This window comes from Pleurodeles waltl, chromosome 11 (assembly GCF_031143425.1).
Source record: "Pleurodeles waltl isolate 20211129_DDA chromosome 11, aPleWal1.hap1.20221129, whole genome shotgun sequence".
In the NCBI taxonomy this organism is placed as follows: domain Eukaryota; kingdom Metazoa; phylum Chordata; class Amphibia; order Caudata; family Salamandridae; genus Pleurodeles; species Pleurodeles waltl.
In genome coordinates, this window is record NC_090450.1 from 240,740,261 (window position 1) to 240,755,991 (window position 15,731).

Sequence of the window (15,731 nt, forward strand, 5' to 3'; positions counted from 1 at the left end):
CCAGCAGTGTCGGTCTTGTGTGGGGCAACTGTCACCGCCTTCATCTGTCCCCTACATCACATGTCTCCCAACGACCTCCACGATGTGGACTGCTGTGTACTTCCTGACAGGTATGTGGGACGACTGTAATGGGGGGGAGTGTTAGCGAGATGTGTATGTTTGGGGTGTGTATGTGTGGGGGTGGTTGTGTGTGACAGAAATGTGTTTTTCCTGTCCTGGGGTGCATTACGCCAGGGTTTTAGTGTCGGGGCAACCACTGCGCAAACCCTGGTGGGGGAATGGGGGTGCAGCCTCGTAATCCGGTTGGCACTGTCATGCTTCCCGCCAGCCTAGAGAAGGCAACTGCCGGCTGGGCGGTCCACCCGCACTGGCGGGACTGGCGGTGGTGTGGCTGTTTTTCATCGGCCACACCGCCATGCTCATGATACGGTGGTCTTCACCGCAGGGACCCCAGCGGTCCTCGGACCGCCAAACACGTAGTGAACAGCCAAGTGTCCATAAGCCTGAATAAATATAAGCCTCTCCACAATGTAAAGAAAGGACTAGACCACAGTCATAATCCAATGCTGTCTTCCTTTAAGTTGTTATGATTAATTCCTGAGAACAGAGATCTGGGCTCATAAGCTTTGCTGAAGAAGAGCTAAATGGCCTTGTTTGCTTAGCACCAACCTTGCACCACAAGAGCTTGAGGTCCTGAGTGACCTACTGCCCTCAGGTACTTAGTTCCTCTATGTCCAACTGTAGCTGATGTTTGATCACCAAGCAGTACCCAAAGTTAACATAAAAGCAGCCGACTCGTTGTCGTACTAGAGGTCCAGAGGTTGGGTTGTAACCCTTTGAGAAGCAGCCTTGGGGCTGGCCCATCACCACTGTGAGCCACTGTACTCTTCAATAAACAATGACATATCACCAGGTGAGAAGTGCCCTTAAATGTGTTTCTTTGCATCTGTGAACTCAATACACAGTAGGCACAAGGGTGCCATGTCAACCTGTGAAATTCGCCTGTTGAAGTGGTATTCACCTATTATGAGGTCCTGCCTTTCCCAGCAGACATAAGGCCAAATGAGAGCCTGCGTGTATCACACCATAAGCTGGCCCCTCACACCCACAGGCCCTCTGCAACTGGATTTGAAGCTGTGCTGAAAGGAGGCATTCTTGGAATAACAAACACAAGCTTCAAATAAGATGCTGTCTCCCTTAGATACACTAACCATCACTGAGGCCAACATGGCTCCATCTGTAAACTTCCTCTGTGAAAATGCCCACTGTCACCATAGTTAAGCGTGAACGCATATGGTCATATGGCTGCAGGTTGACAGACTCTACTCCAGTCTTACTTTCTTCTTTTAAAGATTGTGCCTTGGACACCCTGCGTCTAATCACCTGCCAATACAAGAACAGTGCAGAGACCCTGACACTCTCTAGGGATTCTGAAATTTCACAAGAAACTAGGCATAGTGAAAATACACACCCGCACAATAACTGAAGGTGGGTGGTCAAGCATGGCTAATCCTAGATTTAATTTATATAACTGGGAATGTGACTTATGTCATGCTTGTCCTTGTAATATTTACAGACAAATTCCCAAGAAACTTGATTGTCTATAACTTCTTAAAGTTGCTGTGCATGATTATTTAATAGAACACAATTTTTGCTTCTTTTATTAAATAATTACACAAGTTTAACAATCCACTTAGAGTGATACTTGTGCTGCCTGAACTAGATGCTCTACCCCACCTCCCTGCCACAGCACCCTTCCACAGTAATCCTCTACTTTTCAACTCCTCTCTCAAGGTCTGAAAAGGAGGTTCTTGGCATTTGAGTGAGCTCAGAGTAGTATCTGGTTTTGTAACTTTCAGGGAAATCAACAATGCTAGTTACAATGATTAGGTACCTGTACAGGTCCCAGAAAATGAGCCAACAGGACGTCACAGGAAAAACAGTCTGTTATCTAAAGCTCTGCAAGGTACCTTTGTATCCGTGAAGGAATCAGTATATTTCATGTAGAGAATTTAGAGTCTGATGTGCATTAGCTTTTGCACTCTAATTGTACAGTGTACAAAACCTGATGCACCACGCTACAATGTAGATCGATGGTCAAACACTGTATTGAAATTGCCAGAATGACCACTGACCTGGAGCTTTGTCACCATGTTTCTGATGGAAACTTGTGTTCACAAAGCATCCCACAAAGTGATGGATTTATTTATCCCACCAGGTTACTCAATCAATACCTTGATAACGGACATTAAAATTGGGTGCAAAGTAGTCATGAGCCGCAGAAGCTCCATGTTCTTTCAACTCGTGTCCACCGGTTTGTTTTTTACTTGTCAAATTTTCACTGTCAAATTAAAGTCTATCACCAATCAACCCAACAGAATTCACATAATCTATCACCCACCAGGTGATAACAACTAATTTATAGAACGTTGTTTGGAAGTTATAACCATTCACCAAACTTCAACCATAATTTTGTTAGTTGTTTCAATCTTAACGTGAAAATCTGAAGATACCCCTTCCTCTCAGTTGTCGCCCTTGAGATGAGTGGCATTCTTGCCCTTCAATGGTGAAGGAGCATTAACTTCTCACTCTTGATCAAGGAGTCCTTCAGGACTTCCTGAAATTAGGACATGTTCCTCACCTTTTAAAAAATCTAATGCACACTCAACTGACCTGAATAAGGCCTACTGTTCTCTAGCCCACCCTTTCTTGCTAAGTTACTGTGAACTGCGTGAATAATCAGTTAAAACAGTTTGCAGTGACAACTTCTTCCTTGACAATATTTAGTCAGGCTTCAGAACTGGATACAGCACAGGAACTATCATCCTACAGGTCACTGATGTTGCACTAAGTATTCTGGACAATGGTGACTCCACTCTGCCAATGCTTTCTCTTGCCTCAGTTTTTCAGGGGATCGACCACAATATCATGATTCACACAATTTTGAATGGGTAGTGTTGGGCTGGTCCAATTCGATCCTTACCAATTGCTCTGAAATGATGATCTAACACACTTCTCTACCTCTTCCTCTCTCCAACATGGAGATACTCAGGGCTCTATCTTAGCTCCTGTACTCTTTATCTCTAACTTGAATCGATGGGTGACGTTACAAGAAGGTCTGGCATATGATAGCAACAATGGCCCTCATAACGACCTGGTGGTCTGAAGACCGCTTGGGTTGTGGTGACGGTCTCACCACTGATGAAGACTGTCACATTACGAGTGTGGCGGTTTGGCCTCTGCCAAACCGCCACATCTCTGCTGGTACCGCCAGGGTGGTAGTACAGCTGGGCCGGAGGACAGCACCTCTGGGCCGGCTGTCCACTGAAGACCACCGACAGTATGGGTTGCCTTTCTGCCAGGGTTTCTGCAGCGGTAGCACCTCCACAAAAATCCTGGCAGAGAGGCTGCCGGCAACAGGAAATCCTTTCCTGCTGTCGGCAGATGACTCCCCCCACCCTGCCTTCGATTCATTGACCCCCCCCCTTCCATGACAGCAACCGTCTCCTCCATCCATGGCAGCACCCTCTTCCTCCACCCCACTTCCATGACAGCATCCCCCTCCCCTGCATACATGCACACACACACATGCCCACATGAACCCTGCGCACACACATTCACTAACACGCATACATACATGCATTCATGAACATGCATACATACACTCATTCACCAACACACATACATACATGCATTCACCTACATGCATACATACACTCATTCACTCACACCAACAGACACGCAGTCACACAAACATCACGCACTCACTTCAACAATCACACACGCAAACACACTTACATTCACACACACATACACACTTACATTCAATCACGCAGACGTACACCCACACAATACCCCCCACCCTCGCAACCCCCTCCCCTGTCGGACAATCAACAAAGAGGTCGTCTGCCAGGGAACGGGACCTGGCGCTTCGACTGCCGGCAGTGCCCCGCCATCAGGACACCACCATGCCATATTACTGGTCGTAATATGGTGGGTAGAATCCTTTTGGCGTGGTGGTGGCAGCTGTCGAACCACCTCTACGCCGCCGACCGCCAGCATGATTGCTGAAGGATTTCCACCCAAATTGTGGCAGAAATCCTTCAGTACTCGTAATATGGCAGTCGGAAGACCGCCAGCACTGATGATCTTCTAGCGCTCGCGGCTTTGGCGGTCTTTGAGGGTCAATATGTTCAAAACACTGACCTTCACTGAAAAGGTTCCATACCCTTTGATATCACACTACCACTCTTCTTGACAAAGTTCAGTCGGGCATGAATGCTAATAGGCTACAACTGAATTCATACAGTCTCATGTCAACTTGGTACCACTCCTGTTCAAAAGTAGCTAGATTCCCCTTTCTTCCTTGATTGCACCTAGCCTGGAACTCATAATGTTAAATATTTGGGCTTTACTCTTAATTCTCGACTTGATCTCTACAAACATATAAACACTCTAAGCAACATTATTTCCAACTAACAGCTGAGACGGATTAGGCTTACATTTTTCGTTTCAGAATTTTACCTTAAAGAAGTTATGAAAGCCTTAGTATTTTTCAGATTTCACCACAGTAATTTTGCTCTACTCTCGTTTAAATATTTATTTTTAAAAACTTTTCTCAAAGCTTCCCTGCACGCAACCGCTTGCGTGATCTGAGGGTGTGGCCATTTTGAACATAACACACATACTATAGCCCTTACCCTGGCTCCCTATAGATGTCAGAGCCTCCTAGAAGATGGCCTGCCTCGTCCACAGTTTCCTACATTCCGATGAAATGTATTAGTTTGCTCATAAAGTGAAGATTTCTGGGACTTCATGTCTGCACCAAAGTTCAGAAACCCTTCTAGAAACAGTGCTCTTCAATAAAGAATTTAACATGATTCAATTCATTTCAGGCTGTGGCTTTAGGCTTCGCTTTCGTTTAATAGCTGCACCATTTCATCTTTTTCAGAAGAGAAATGAAATCCTTTGTAATGGAGTAATGATTAATCTTGTCTGCAAAATGAATGGTTTACCTTTACTATTCTGTATATACATCTGAGCTCATCTAACTTTATTTTTTTATGTTATTATTAATTTTAAGTGACCGGGGCTGGTCTAAATGCTGTTGCAGTGTTCAAGCTACGTGGTGAACCTACCGGGAAAGGTTCGAGCTCACCCCTTGGCAGACTTCTATAGGCAAATCCATCAAATCTACCAAAGGGCCTCGGATTTGCTTGCTAGTTGTAGCACGAATAAAGAAGAACAACCATTCTATAATACTGAGCTACAGAACCGCTCCACCCCTCTAAGTTAAATTTTCAACATTAAATGACTGTGCACTCAAGATAAAATCACTAATAATCACCCTACTGGTTCTTTAAACATCCCCAATATGTCTGGGTTGTGGGTAAAGAAGGTGTGCCCCTCCCGAGGTGCCAGCATGTTAAGAAAAGTTGGTGAGGAGAGTTCTTTCTAACGGCTCTTGTTTCACTTAATGCAAATTTCAATGCTGTAGTGTTGAACAATACAGCTTAGTTCCAGATCTAATGTTTATCCTTTTAAGGATCATTTGATTGGTTGCTCATTAGCATTTGTTGTAACATTTTTGATCAGCAGTTTACTCAGGTGATTGTTTAGAAGCTTTTATAACTGATTATCTTGCCAGAAGTAAACGACACACTGCCACAGAATGGGCAGGAGATTTCTCTAGTAATCAATGTTGTTAGAAGTGGGCATCCTGTTTATGGTGTCTTGGAGCAGGAAGAAGGTGCCACACATTTTAAACACACCCCTTTTTCGGGAAGCGGTAAAATGTTTAAATACAATTTAGTATTTTCCTCCAGGAAGGACATGTACATCTTCCAATATTCATAGGTAATGGTGGTGGCATTATCATTGATTTTGTATTACTGTCTTATGACCTTACCCCTTTTACTTTGGATTCAAAGGTTCTGACCAGATCTATGAGTGACCCCAACCCCTTAACAATTACATTCAAACAATTAGAGCAAGGTAAGGTAGAAATACACAAGAAATCTGATGCAAGTTAATCCAAAAACAAGGGCCTGTGAAATAAATGAAGAAAAAAAAATTGGATCCATATTTTTTTTAATGAACTCATAAACAAAATAAAGAATCTATCATGACATGTCTGCCTGCTGATGCTAAGTCTGGGGAAGTTCTGAGTAGTTCTGAAGTGGTTTGCTAATCCATCTCTCAGTTGCTTTCATCTAATAAAATGTTTAACGCCTGCCGCAATACAGATGATTTAAGCCAGCGTGTTCAACCTTCCACAGGCATCTCAAATATGACCAGAGCTGTACACGAATACATTTAGATTGCCAACGCCACAGGCTCTCGGATTGCCATGACCTGTTGGCTTTTCTAATGCTTAATTGGCACTCTGACTGACCGAGGGTGCAGCTGCATCAGTCCAGGAGTTGTCTGCACATCCACTGGTAAACACGCTTGTAAGAAAGTTCGAATCTAGGTTTTTAATTTAGAAATCATTGTTTTCTGTTATCTTCATTTTATTGGGACAAAAAAGAGAACCAGGTCAACAGTAATGACACCTGAATACCTACGGTTGTTAAACAGAAACTGCGAACAAGCAGTGGCGGCTCCTCCGTTTGGGCGGAGGAACGTTCATGCCCCGCCACCACTGCCAGCAGAAGCTGCAAACCTTTAACAAGGAAGAGACAATAAACAGTGTGTTGTCACTTCTTTGTGAAAGGGGTGGGGCCATGGGGTGACAAGCAGTGAGGGAGTGCACTGTGCACTCCCCCTACTGCGCCCATATGTTTGGTCGGCAGTCTCGGGCCAGCCAGACATACATGCACAGTAGGCTCTCTCCAGCCCGGAAATACAGTTGCCATGCTGGAGAGAGCCTGAACAGGCTCTCAGTCTGCCTGTGAGCGCCCTAGCTGGGCACTCCCAGGCAATCCTGATGCTGCATTGAGCAGCGTCAGGATTGGCCGCAGGGCAGGCTGGGAGCCTGGGCCTGCACTGCAGGACTGAAGAGAGGAGCGGTGTGGTGAGAAGCGGCGCAGAGGTAAGTTTATTTTAATTAATTACAATTCCTTTACCCCACCTCATGTAACCCCAGCGAGCAGAGACTGCAAATAAGAGTGCTGCACTCTGGTGACAGAGCATCTGTTAACCATACCAGTTACTTAGACAGGATAAGCCTCCCTTCCGGTATTGATAACTTCCCCTCCCCCTCTGTGCTTTTGCTTCATCCCTTTTCTAGGGTACCTAGATAGCTAGTCGCCCGTAAACAGTGTACAAAAGGTTGTGGATGCGAGGGAAAGTGCTTGTCCAACCAGGGGAGGGGCACTTTTCCAAGCCAGCTCCATCACGATCTGTACATTCGACTTTTTGCCACTGGCCTTAAGACATGCAGAGCCACTAGCAAGCTTTGATGCTCACTAGGGTTTGTTTTCCCTAGGATCTGCATGCAATAAATATAGGAACGTTTATTAAAAATTTGTCCTAGCAATTGTTTCATCCTGATCATTAAGAGCTCTTAGGTTTCCCAATTCCACAGGTGAGTTACTGATTCAGTCTGAGATTATGGTTTGTATGCTGGGACACGTAGTCATGTTTATCTTAGTATAAAATCAGGATCACAAGTCACAAAGTGCAAAGCAAAAGTCTGGATTGGATAAGTTGCTCACAAAAGGATCTGAGAAACATGAGATCTATCCCCATTGAATTACTGGTTGGACTTTTATAGTGCCATACACAATTCGCCCTACTTCACAGACAAATCAATAGGTAAGCAAGTACTGCTCTGACACTACCAAAGGAAATCGAAGACCTACCAGTAACCAGTGCCACTATGTTTTATTATGTTTTATCCCTGCAGGGGTAACAGATGGCTCCATGTAACCCGGACAAAACTTTTCCATTCCTTGACTATGCGTTTACAGAACATTCTGGTAGTTGTAGCCTTGGTTCCATTTAATGGAGCCATAGACGAACACATCTGACAACAAAATGTAAAACCAAAGTTCAGGAATAGAAAAGTGCAGTCCCAATTACAAGGACCCATTTGCTCACCCTATTCGCCAGCCCCAAAAGTTGAGTGATAACTTTCTTTCCCTCCTTCGCTTCCCTTCCCCACATGGATGGGGGGGAATCGGATACTTAACACCAGGAAGTGAGAGCCAGAAAGAATGTTAGAGTAAGTGAGGAAAACCAAAGGGGTGAGAGGTCACAACAAGTAACAGAACAAAGTAAGGTGAAACAAGAAAAGAGAATGTGTACAACCAGACAGACAAAGGATGTTAGTAAGATTCACACAGTAAGAGAGCATAAAATGTAATTTCAGGTAAGGTACCTTAAACAAGAAATCCAATTGATTCTATTCAAATTGAAAATGACTTGCAATTTGTTGCTCCCCTCTAGTGTTTTCAGATAACCTTGCTCTACCTGGTTTGGTGTGCCCGTAACAACTATTTAACAGTTGTTAGAAATGGGGTCTTTGGTTGGCAGTCAGGTTACACCCTGTCCAAGCAAGGACACTCACTCTAGTGAGGGTACGTCACACACAATCCAAATTATCCTGTGCCCACCCTCTGGTAGCTTGGCACTGAGCAGTCAGGTTTAACTTAGAAGTCAATGTGTAAAGTATTTGTGCAATTCATCATGCAATAATACTGTAGAACAACGCAAAAATACACCACACAGTGTTTAGAAAAATATATAATATTTATCTGATAAGATGCAGGTCAAAACGATTAAGATGCAATAAGTATATTTTGAAATATCACTGTAAAAGTGATATAAAGTGACTTTAGTCTCTTAAAAGCAACGTATGTCTCTTGCAAGCACAAAGTACCTGGTTTGCTTTCACACTCTCCACAAAGGACCGAAGAGGAGGAGATGCGTGGAAAACAGGGAGGTGTGCGTAAATTTTTCCGGCGCACACAGGCAATGCATCATAGAGTTTTCATGCAGGGCAGGCTTTGCGTCGATTTCCAGCGCATAGACTGCGATCCTCTTCGGGTTGCGGGTTTTTGGACACCCTGGAGACGATGCGTTGAAATCCGGCACTTGCAGGACGAAGTCACAGGGGCTGCGTCGATCCGGTGGGCATTGCGTGGAAATTTCTACTGCACGGCAGGTGCTGCGTCCATTCCTCTCAGGAAGTTGGGCTGCGTCGTTCCGGCTCAGCTTTGCGTCGATCCAGTCTGCCGTGCATCGAATTTCCGGTCGCCATGCTGGCGCTGCGTCGATCTCCTCCTTGCAAAGTCGGGCAACGTCAATCCGGTTTAGAGTGCTGTAATTTTCTCACCATGCTGCAGGCTGTGCGTCGTTTCTTGCAGGTTGTGTGTCGATGTTCGCCGCACAGGGAGTTCTCTTGCAGGAATGAAGTCTTTTTGGTCCTGAGACTTCAGGGAACAGGAGGCAAGCTCTATCCAAGCCCTTTGAGAACACTTCTTCAGCACAGCCAGAGAGCAGCAAGGCAGCAGGGCAACAGCAAGGCAGCAGTCCCTCTCAGAAAGCAGTCAGGTGAGTCCTTTGGGCAGCCAGGCAGTTCTTCTTGGCAGGTTGCAGGTTCTTCTCCAGGAAGTGTCCGAGTTGGTAGGGTCAGAGACCCTGCTTAAATACCCAAATGTGCCTTTGAAGTGGGGGAGACGTCAAAGAGTGGCTTAGAAGTGCACATGGTCCCCTTTCAATTCTATCCTGTCGGACAGGGTCCCAGTAGGGGGTGTGGCAGTCCTTTGTGTGAGGACAGGCTACTGCCCTTTGACATGTACGTGTCAGGCCCTCCACCCTCCAAGCCTATTCAATATGCAGATGTATGCAAGTGTGGCTGAGCATCCTGTTTTTGGGGTTGTCTGGGAGAATGCACAAGGGAGCTTCCAACTGAACCTAGCCAGACGTGGATTGTAAGGCACAGAAGGATTTAAGTGTAGAGAAATGCTCACTTTCTAAAAGTGGCATTTCTAAAATAGTAATATTAAATCCAACTTCACCAGTCAGCAGGATTTTGTATTACCATTCTGGTCATACTAAATATGAACTTGGTACTCCTTTCAGATCAGAAGCTACCACTCAAACAGTATATGAGGGTAGCCCTAATGTTAGCCTATGAAAGGAGCAGGCCTCACAGCAGTGCAAAATGAATTTAGGAGTTTTACACTACCAGGACATGTAAACTACACAGGTACATACCTGCCTTTTGTTTACACAGCACCCTGCCCTATGGGTTACATAGGGCCTACCTTAGGGATGACATATATAGAAAAAGGGGAGTTTTAGGCTTGGCAATCACTTTTAAATGCCAAGTCGCAACTTGCAATGGCAGACCTGAGACATGGTTAGGGGGCTACTTAAGGGGGTGGCACAATCAGTGCTGCAGGCCCATTAGTAGCATTTAATCTACATGCCCTGGGCACATATAGTGCACTTTACTAGGGACTTGCAAGTAAAATAAATAAGTCAATGGGGTATGATCCAATGTCATCATGTTTTAAGGGAGAGAACATAGGCACTTTAGCACCGGTTTGCAGTGGTAAAGTGTGCAGAGTCCTAAAACCACCAAAAAAAGTGTACAAAAAGTGGAGGGAGGCAGGCAAAAAGTTAGGGGTGACCACCCTAAGGCTGTCAGGTCTAACAACAGTTATTTATCTTCAGACAGGACACAGGTCCTAAAGAAGACTTAACCAGCGCTCCTAACCTTTGGCGGGACTGTCACCCATTGGAAACAAAAAGAAATTGTCCCAAAACAATGCCAAAAAATGCCCACTGTGTATGTTTAGCAGAAGTTGGGCTGTGTGCTTGGGAAAGGCTACACTGTGGAAAAGGCATGACGTATGCATGCCCTTGTTAAATGGGAAAAACGCGACATGGAGCATGATGGTGCCATCAAATGACAAGACTATGGGCTGGCTGAAGCCCATGATGTAGCTATAGCATGTCTCGGTTCGAGATATCCCTTGCGCACCATCTAGAGCCGAGACCTAAAAAGGGAAAGGGAGACAGGAATTAACCATGCTGTTACAATCCCATTTCTTTTTTGGACCCTACCACAAAAAAATGGGTAGTGTTCTCTATTCTAGACTGGAGAAATGGGCAGAACAAAACATTTTTTTACAGCAGTCCAATATGGCTTTTGACCAGGAATAAATATGTTTGTAAGTCCCTAAACTGATCATCTTTAATAGGAAAGTATGTCAAAGCCAGGGGAGGTTCATTAGGTTTATTACATATGGCTTTTATTGACCTCTCCTGTGCTTTTGACATGGCGAATCAAGGAAAATTATGGCAAATTATGGAAAAAAGGGGGTTGAATCTGCACTTGTGGACTCGCTTAGGCATGTGCCCTGGGGACAGCAGTTACAATACGCTTTGACCCAGATGGCGAATGTTCACCCTATAAAGTAAACTTTGATGCTGCACGCAATGGGTGGAGGGAGTAAGCATAGGAGTGGGGTTAAAGTGGCTAATAAGCAAAATATTCTGTAACTTTCTTTGGTCTTTCACCGTTAGGTAACTATATATAACATAACACACAGTGTAAATGAAAAATAAATGCTATTTGTCAGTCGGTGAGAAATGCACTATTGTACATTTTGAAGCCTCTATTTGTTAATGCACTGCAAAGTTCTCTGTGTGTAACCAGAGAGCCACAGAACTGAATCCTGGTTGGTGGAGGGTAGAATAGTGACTTGTGTATGTTTAGTGCTATGAGGTCCCACTCTATGATTGAAAGCACTAGGAGTATATAGGTCATTATTTGAAATTTGCATTACACACAGTATAGAATAGGCTGCTACAAAATGTGCAATTGTTTTTAGGCTAAACATGCATCCAAAATATAGATTTTAGCAGTACACAGACAGTAAAAAGTATTTTCTTTTAATAACCATCTTTCAAAAGCACAAGCTTATCTGGTAACTCCCTTGCAATGCCACTCAGAAAGAATAAATGTGTCATCAGGAAGCTTCAAGTGATTCCACCAATAAAAGTCAATACTGGCTTCCAAGCACCCTTCACATTTGCTGATAAACAGGTTGTGCACATTTGCATTTCTTTCAGGAAGCAGGCATGTTAGCAAGGCGGCTTGTTTAGCCTTCTTCCCTCCCTCAGTATCACAGCACAGGAGACTCCCTGCCTCCCACTTCAGCTGAAGCATTTCAACTCTCGCAACAACCGTCCCAAAACAGTGGTCTTTGCTCAAAAATGAGGGGAACTAATTTGCTCAAACTAAAAAACAAGTATGCGCCCTTCCTGCTCTTCAAATCCTGCCCATTTCTACCACTGCACCTGTATGAGGTCTAACTGTTGTGTCCGAAAGGGTTGCATTTTTACACCATTTTTGTTATTATTTTATATTAATGGCCTGGATAGGTCACTTGTAAACAGGCAGAAAGACCTGTCATAAGTGGGTAAATGCCCTGTTACTATTTTAATATACAGTACATAGATGACACGGTGCTAATTGCAAAAAATGCCTATAGAATTCAAACTGCAATAGACAATTTTATTAATTTTATTAATAGTTTTAATCTAAAAGTTAGTTTGTCAAACTCTTACAATAACTAACCAATACTTGATAGAGGAGACTCAAGTTGCAAAAGTCAAAAGTTTTAACTATTTAGGAATTATTTGTGAGACAAATTTAAATTGAGACCACTTATTCAACCAAAGGTCACAGAACCTTTTAAGATTAGTGGACTCAGTATTTAGGTTTGCATCTAAGTTATGTCATAAACCCATCAGAGAGATGATACCGCTATATCAATGTAAATGTTTATCTGTGGGGACTTGTGGGGCGGGGTATGGGGTTATGTTAATTCTGAAATTTTGCAGCGGTCAGAGAATAGGTTTTTACGTGGGCTACTCTCTGTGTTCAAAATTGTTTCAAGTGATATTTGTCACTCTGAACTAGGGAGAACCTATATTGAAGATAGCACTAGAATGGCTTCTCTTCTCCTCCTCCTGGTTAAGGATCTGGTGTACCCCAGAGGCAGAATTATCACAACCTATATTGAAGGACTGCATCGCTCTAGATAATATGGCCAAGCTGGGTATTATTTTAAACAGGTTTTCGTGGAACTAAAGGTCCCCAATTTTTTTAACACTCCTGATATCATAGATGTAAACTCTAGGTTTTATATTCGAAATCGTTTTTTTATTCATAGGCATGAAGAACGGATAGCGCAAACACTTTTAATGCTTACGGTTGTTCAGTATATTCTTGTATACATTTCTGCAGGGATGGAGCATTACTTTCTCTGGATATGTAACCCGCAACAAGGTTTTACCTGACACGCCTTTGTATAGACACAGTGTGCTTTCTTGTAGCTTTCCCCCAGTCAGGAAGCTGGTTCTCCTTTTTACAAAACTGTCCCTTGACAATGTGTCCCCACAGACCACCATGCACGTCCTGTTTTTTTTGCACTTCATACTGAACTACACATATGTGTTTCCTGGTCCAATTTTGCATGCTAAAAAACATTAGATTCATAAGACAGCCTTACTGTGTTAAGCGTGGCTAGAGTCTCAAATCGTTTACTATGCAGTAATTAGGTATATCAGTGGGACTTTAGCAATAAAAAAGTATACCCTTTAGATATGTTTTTAACTGTTTTTAAAATTTTACTTTCATACAAAATGTTCAAAATGATCAAACTGATAACATTAATCAGGGCGGTTTGGGTCCCTCTTTTAGAACTGGTCATATGAATAGTATGAATAGCTGGAATAGTAATAAAAGGGGATGCAAAGCGTGGGCACAATATTGAAAACAATCCTTTTTAGGTGAAAAACGTACATGAAAAGGCCTACTGGAAGATATAGTAATCAAAATGAATGTTCTTCTTCAGTCTGTTGAAAAACAAAAATGAAGCGATGGGAACAATGATTCAGACCAGAAGAGAAATGGCTGTTTGTTATAATAGTGATTGTTTACATCCCCTAGGACTTAAAATATAAAGCTGCTTACAGAGCTGTTGGCTTTCTCCACCAACTTAGAGTACTAAGAAGAGAAGGATACTTAAGGGTAGTATTTTTTATGTTTTTATTTATGTATTCATGATTAGGTGTCTATACAATTTACCAAACCTTTCTTATATCCTTCGTATTACAAAAGCTAACCTGTACATCTAGTTCTGTCAAGCTACAAAATTACTATGAACACCACAGGAAACGGAAAGTAACAAAATGGCGATTACACAGTATTGTCAACGTTGTTTCACTACTATAACTTCATACTGCTTCAGTTACTTCATTGTCCTTTAATTGCATATCAAGATTACACTTCATCAATGAAAGTAGGCTGTTGTTCACCTTAGAGGTGGACTAAGATACAGGTGCTCCATCTTGTCAAAGTGTCAATAATGGTTGCAGTCCAATTGCTTCTGTGAGTTAACAAGTGGTTAACCTGTATTTGAGTACATAGGCTGTGCCTAAAATGTCTTTAAGAATAAAGTTACGTAAAAAAGCTAAGTATCCATCCTGAGAGGAAAGGGGGAGGTCAAGCAGCCACATTCAAGGGTTGCTCGGAGGAAGGAATTTCATTTTTGCAGTGCATGTTGGTGTACATAAGGTGCATTAACAAGTTAAGATAATAATCAGCGCGAGGAGAATCCAGTGGCAACGCTGAAACCAACGACTGGCGTCATATCCCATATCTAAAAGCAAAGGAGAAAAAAACGTTATTAGGTGGTGGCACCACAGGAGAACATTGAATGATAAATCACTTATTACACAGTAAACATCACAACGAAATACTGAATCTAGTTTGATATTCGTTATTTAGGATGTGTTATCATTTTATTATTGTAAAACAATATTGATGAGAACTTCATGGACTTTGTTATGAATGCATTTTTTAAATGTAATGTGGTTGGCTAAGTATTTACCTATTTTGTATGATTAATAAAACAAATCTTTATCAAACATTTAATTTAAAAAGATCAAAATAAGTGGATGGAATTTAAAATCTGGTCACAAGAACTAGCTATCTATTTGAGAATCTAAAGTAAGAAATCAGTGTTGTAAAAATTGACTTTAAGAACTTAAATCATGGTAGCCTGACCATTATACAACTAGACCTGCAAAAGGAAACACAACAACAACTACAGGAGATAACATGGCAAATTACAGGCCAGGAGTTTGGTCTATTCCAGCAATTTACAGAACATTTTATGAGACAAACATTATGAGGATCACCGTCAATGGAATTCAGGTTTTACAGCAGGGTATTTGAAATTAGATGTGTTGTGAGAAGGCTCAGGAGTAACACAAGGAAGTTCCTAACAAATGGTGGTACATGCAAAGATAGGTGGTTTGAAAGATGCAATGAAAGAATTAAATTCTATGAAAGAAATCTGAAATGAATGGGGCAGGGAGTAGGGGTGGGTAGATATAGAGCTAGTCACCAACCAGGGTTATAGACCAGTAAATGGGCTAGCTTAAAGTACCTGGTAGTCTTTTAATCAATTATGACCAATTATTTTGTATTTCTGTAAGTTGTTTTTCTTCGAAGAATATTTTCAAGTCACAAGATTGAGTGACTCCTCCTCTTGGTGATAGTGTGCACAGGCACCAAGTCCTTTGTTAGATTGTTTTCCTGCAGGTGGGTGAGGTAAGAAGTGTACATATATATATATATATATATATATATATATATATATATATATATATATGGAAAATGTCACTTACCCAGTGTACATCTGTTCGTGACATGTTCCGCTGCAGAGTCACATGCCGTGCATTATACTTATGCCATCTAG

General features: G+C 42.6%; 1 protein-coding gene across 1 annotated transcript in view; it reads right to left on the reverse strand.

Annotated features, from left to right (window-relative positions):
- Positions 1-13,997: 13,997 nt before the first annotated feature.
- WDFY1 (WD repeat and FYVE domain containing 1) overlaps positions 13,998-15,731 on the reverse strand; it is a 213,021-nt gene continuing 211,287 nt past the window's right edge. Inside the window, exon 12 of the mRNA XM_069213483.1 lies at positions 13,998-14,627. Within this exon, the coding sequence (XP_069069584.1) occupies positions 14,568-14,627 (60 nt within the window). The 3' untranslated portion in view covers positions 13,998-14,567. The remainder of the gene's footprint in view (positions 14,628-15,731) is intronic.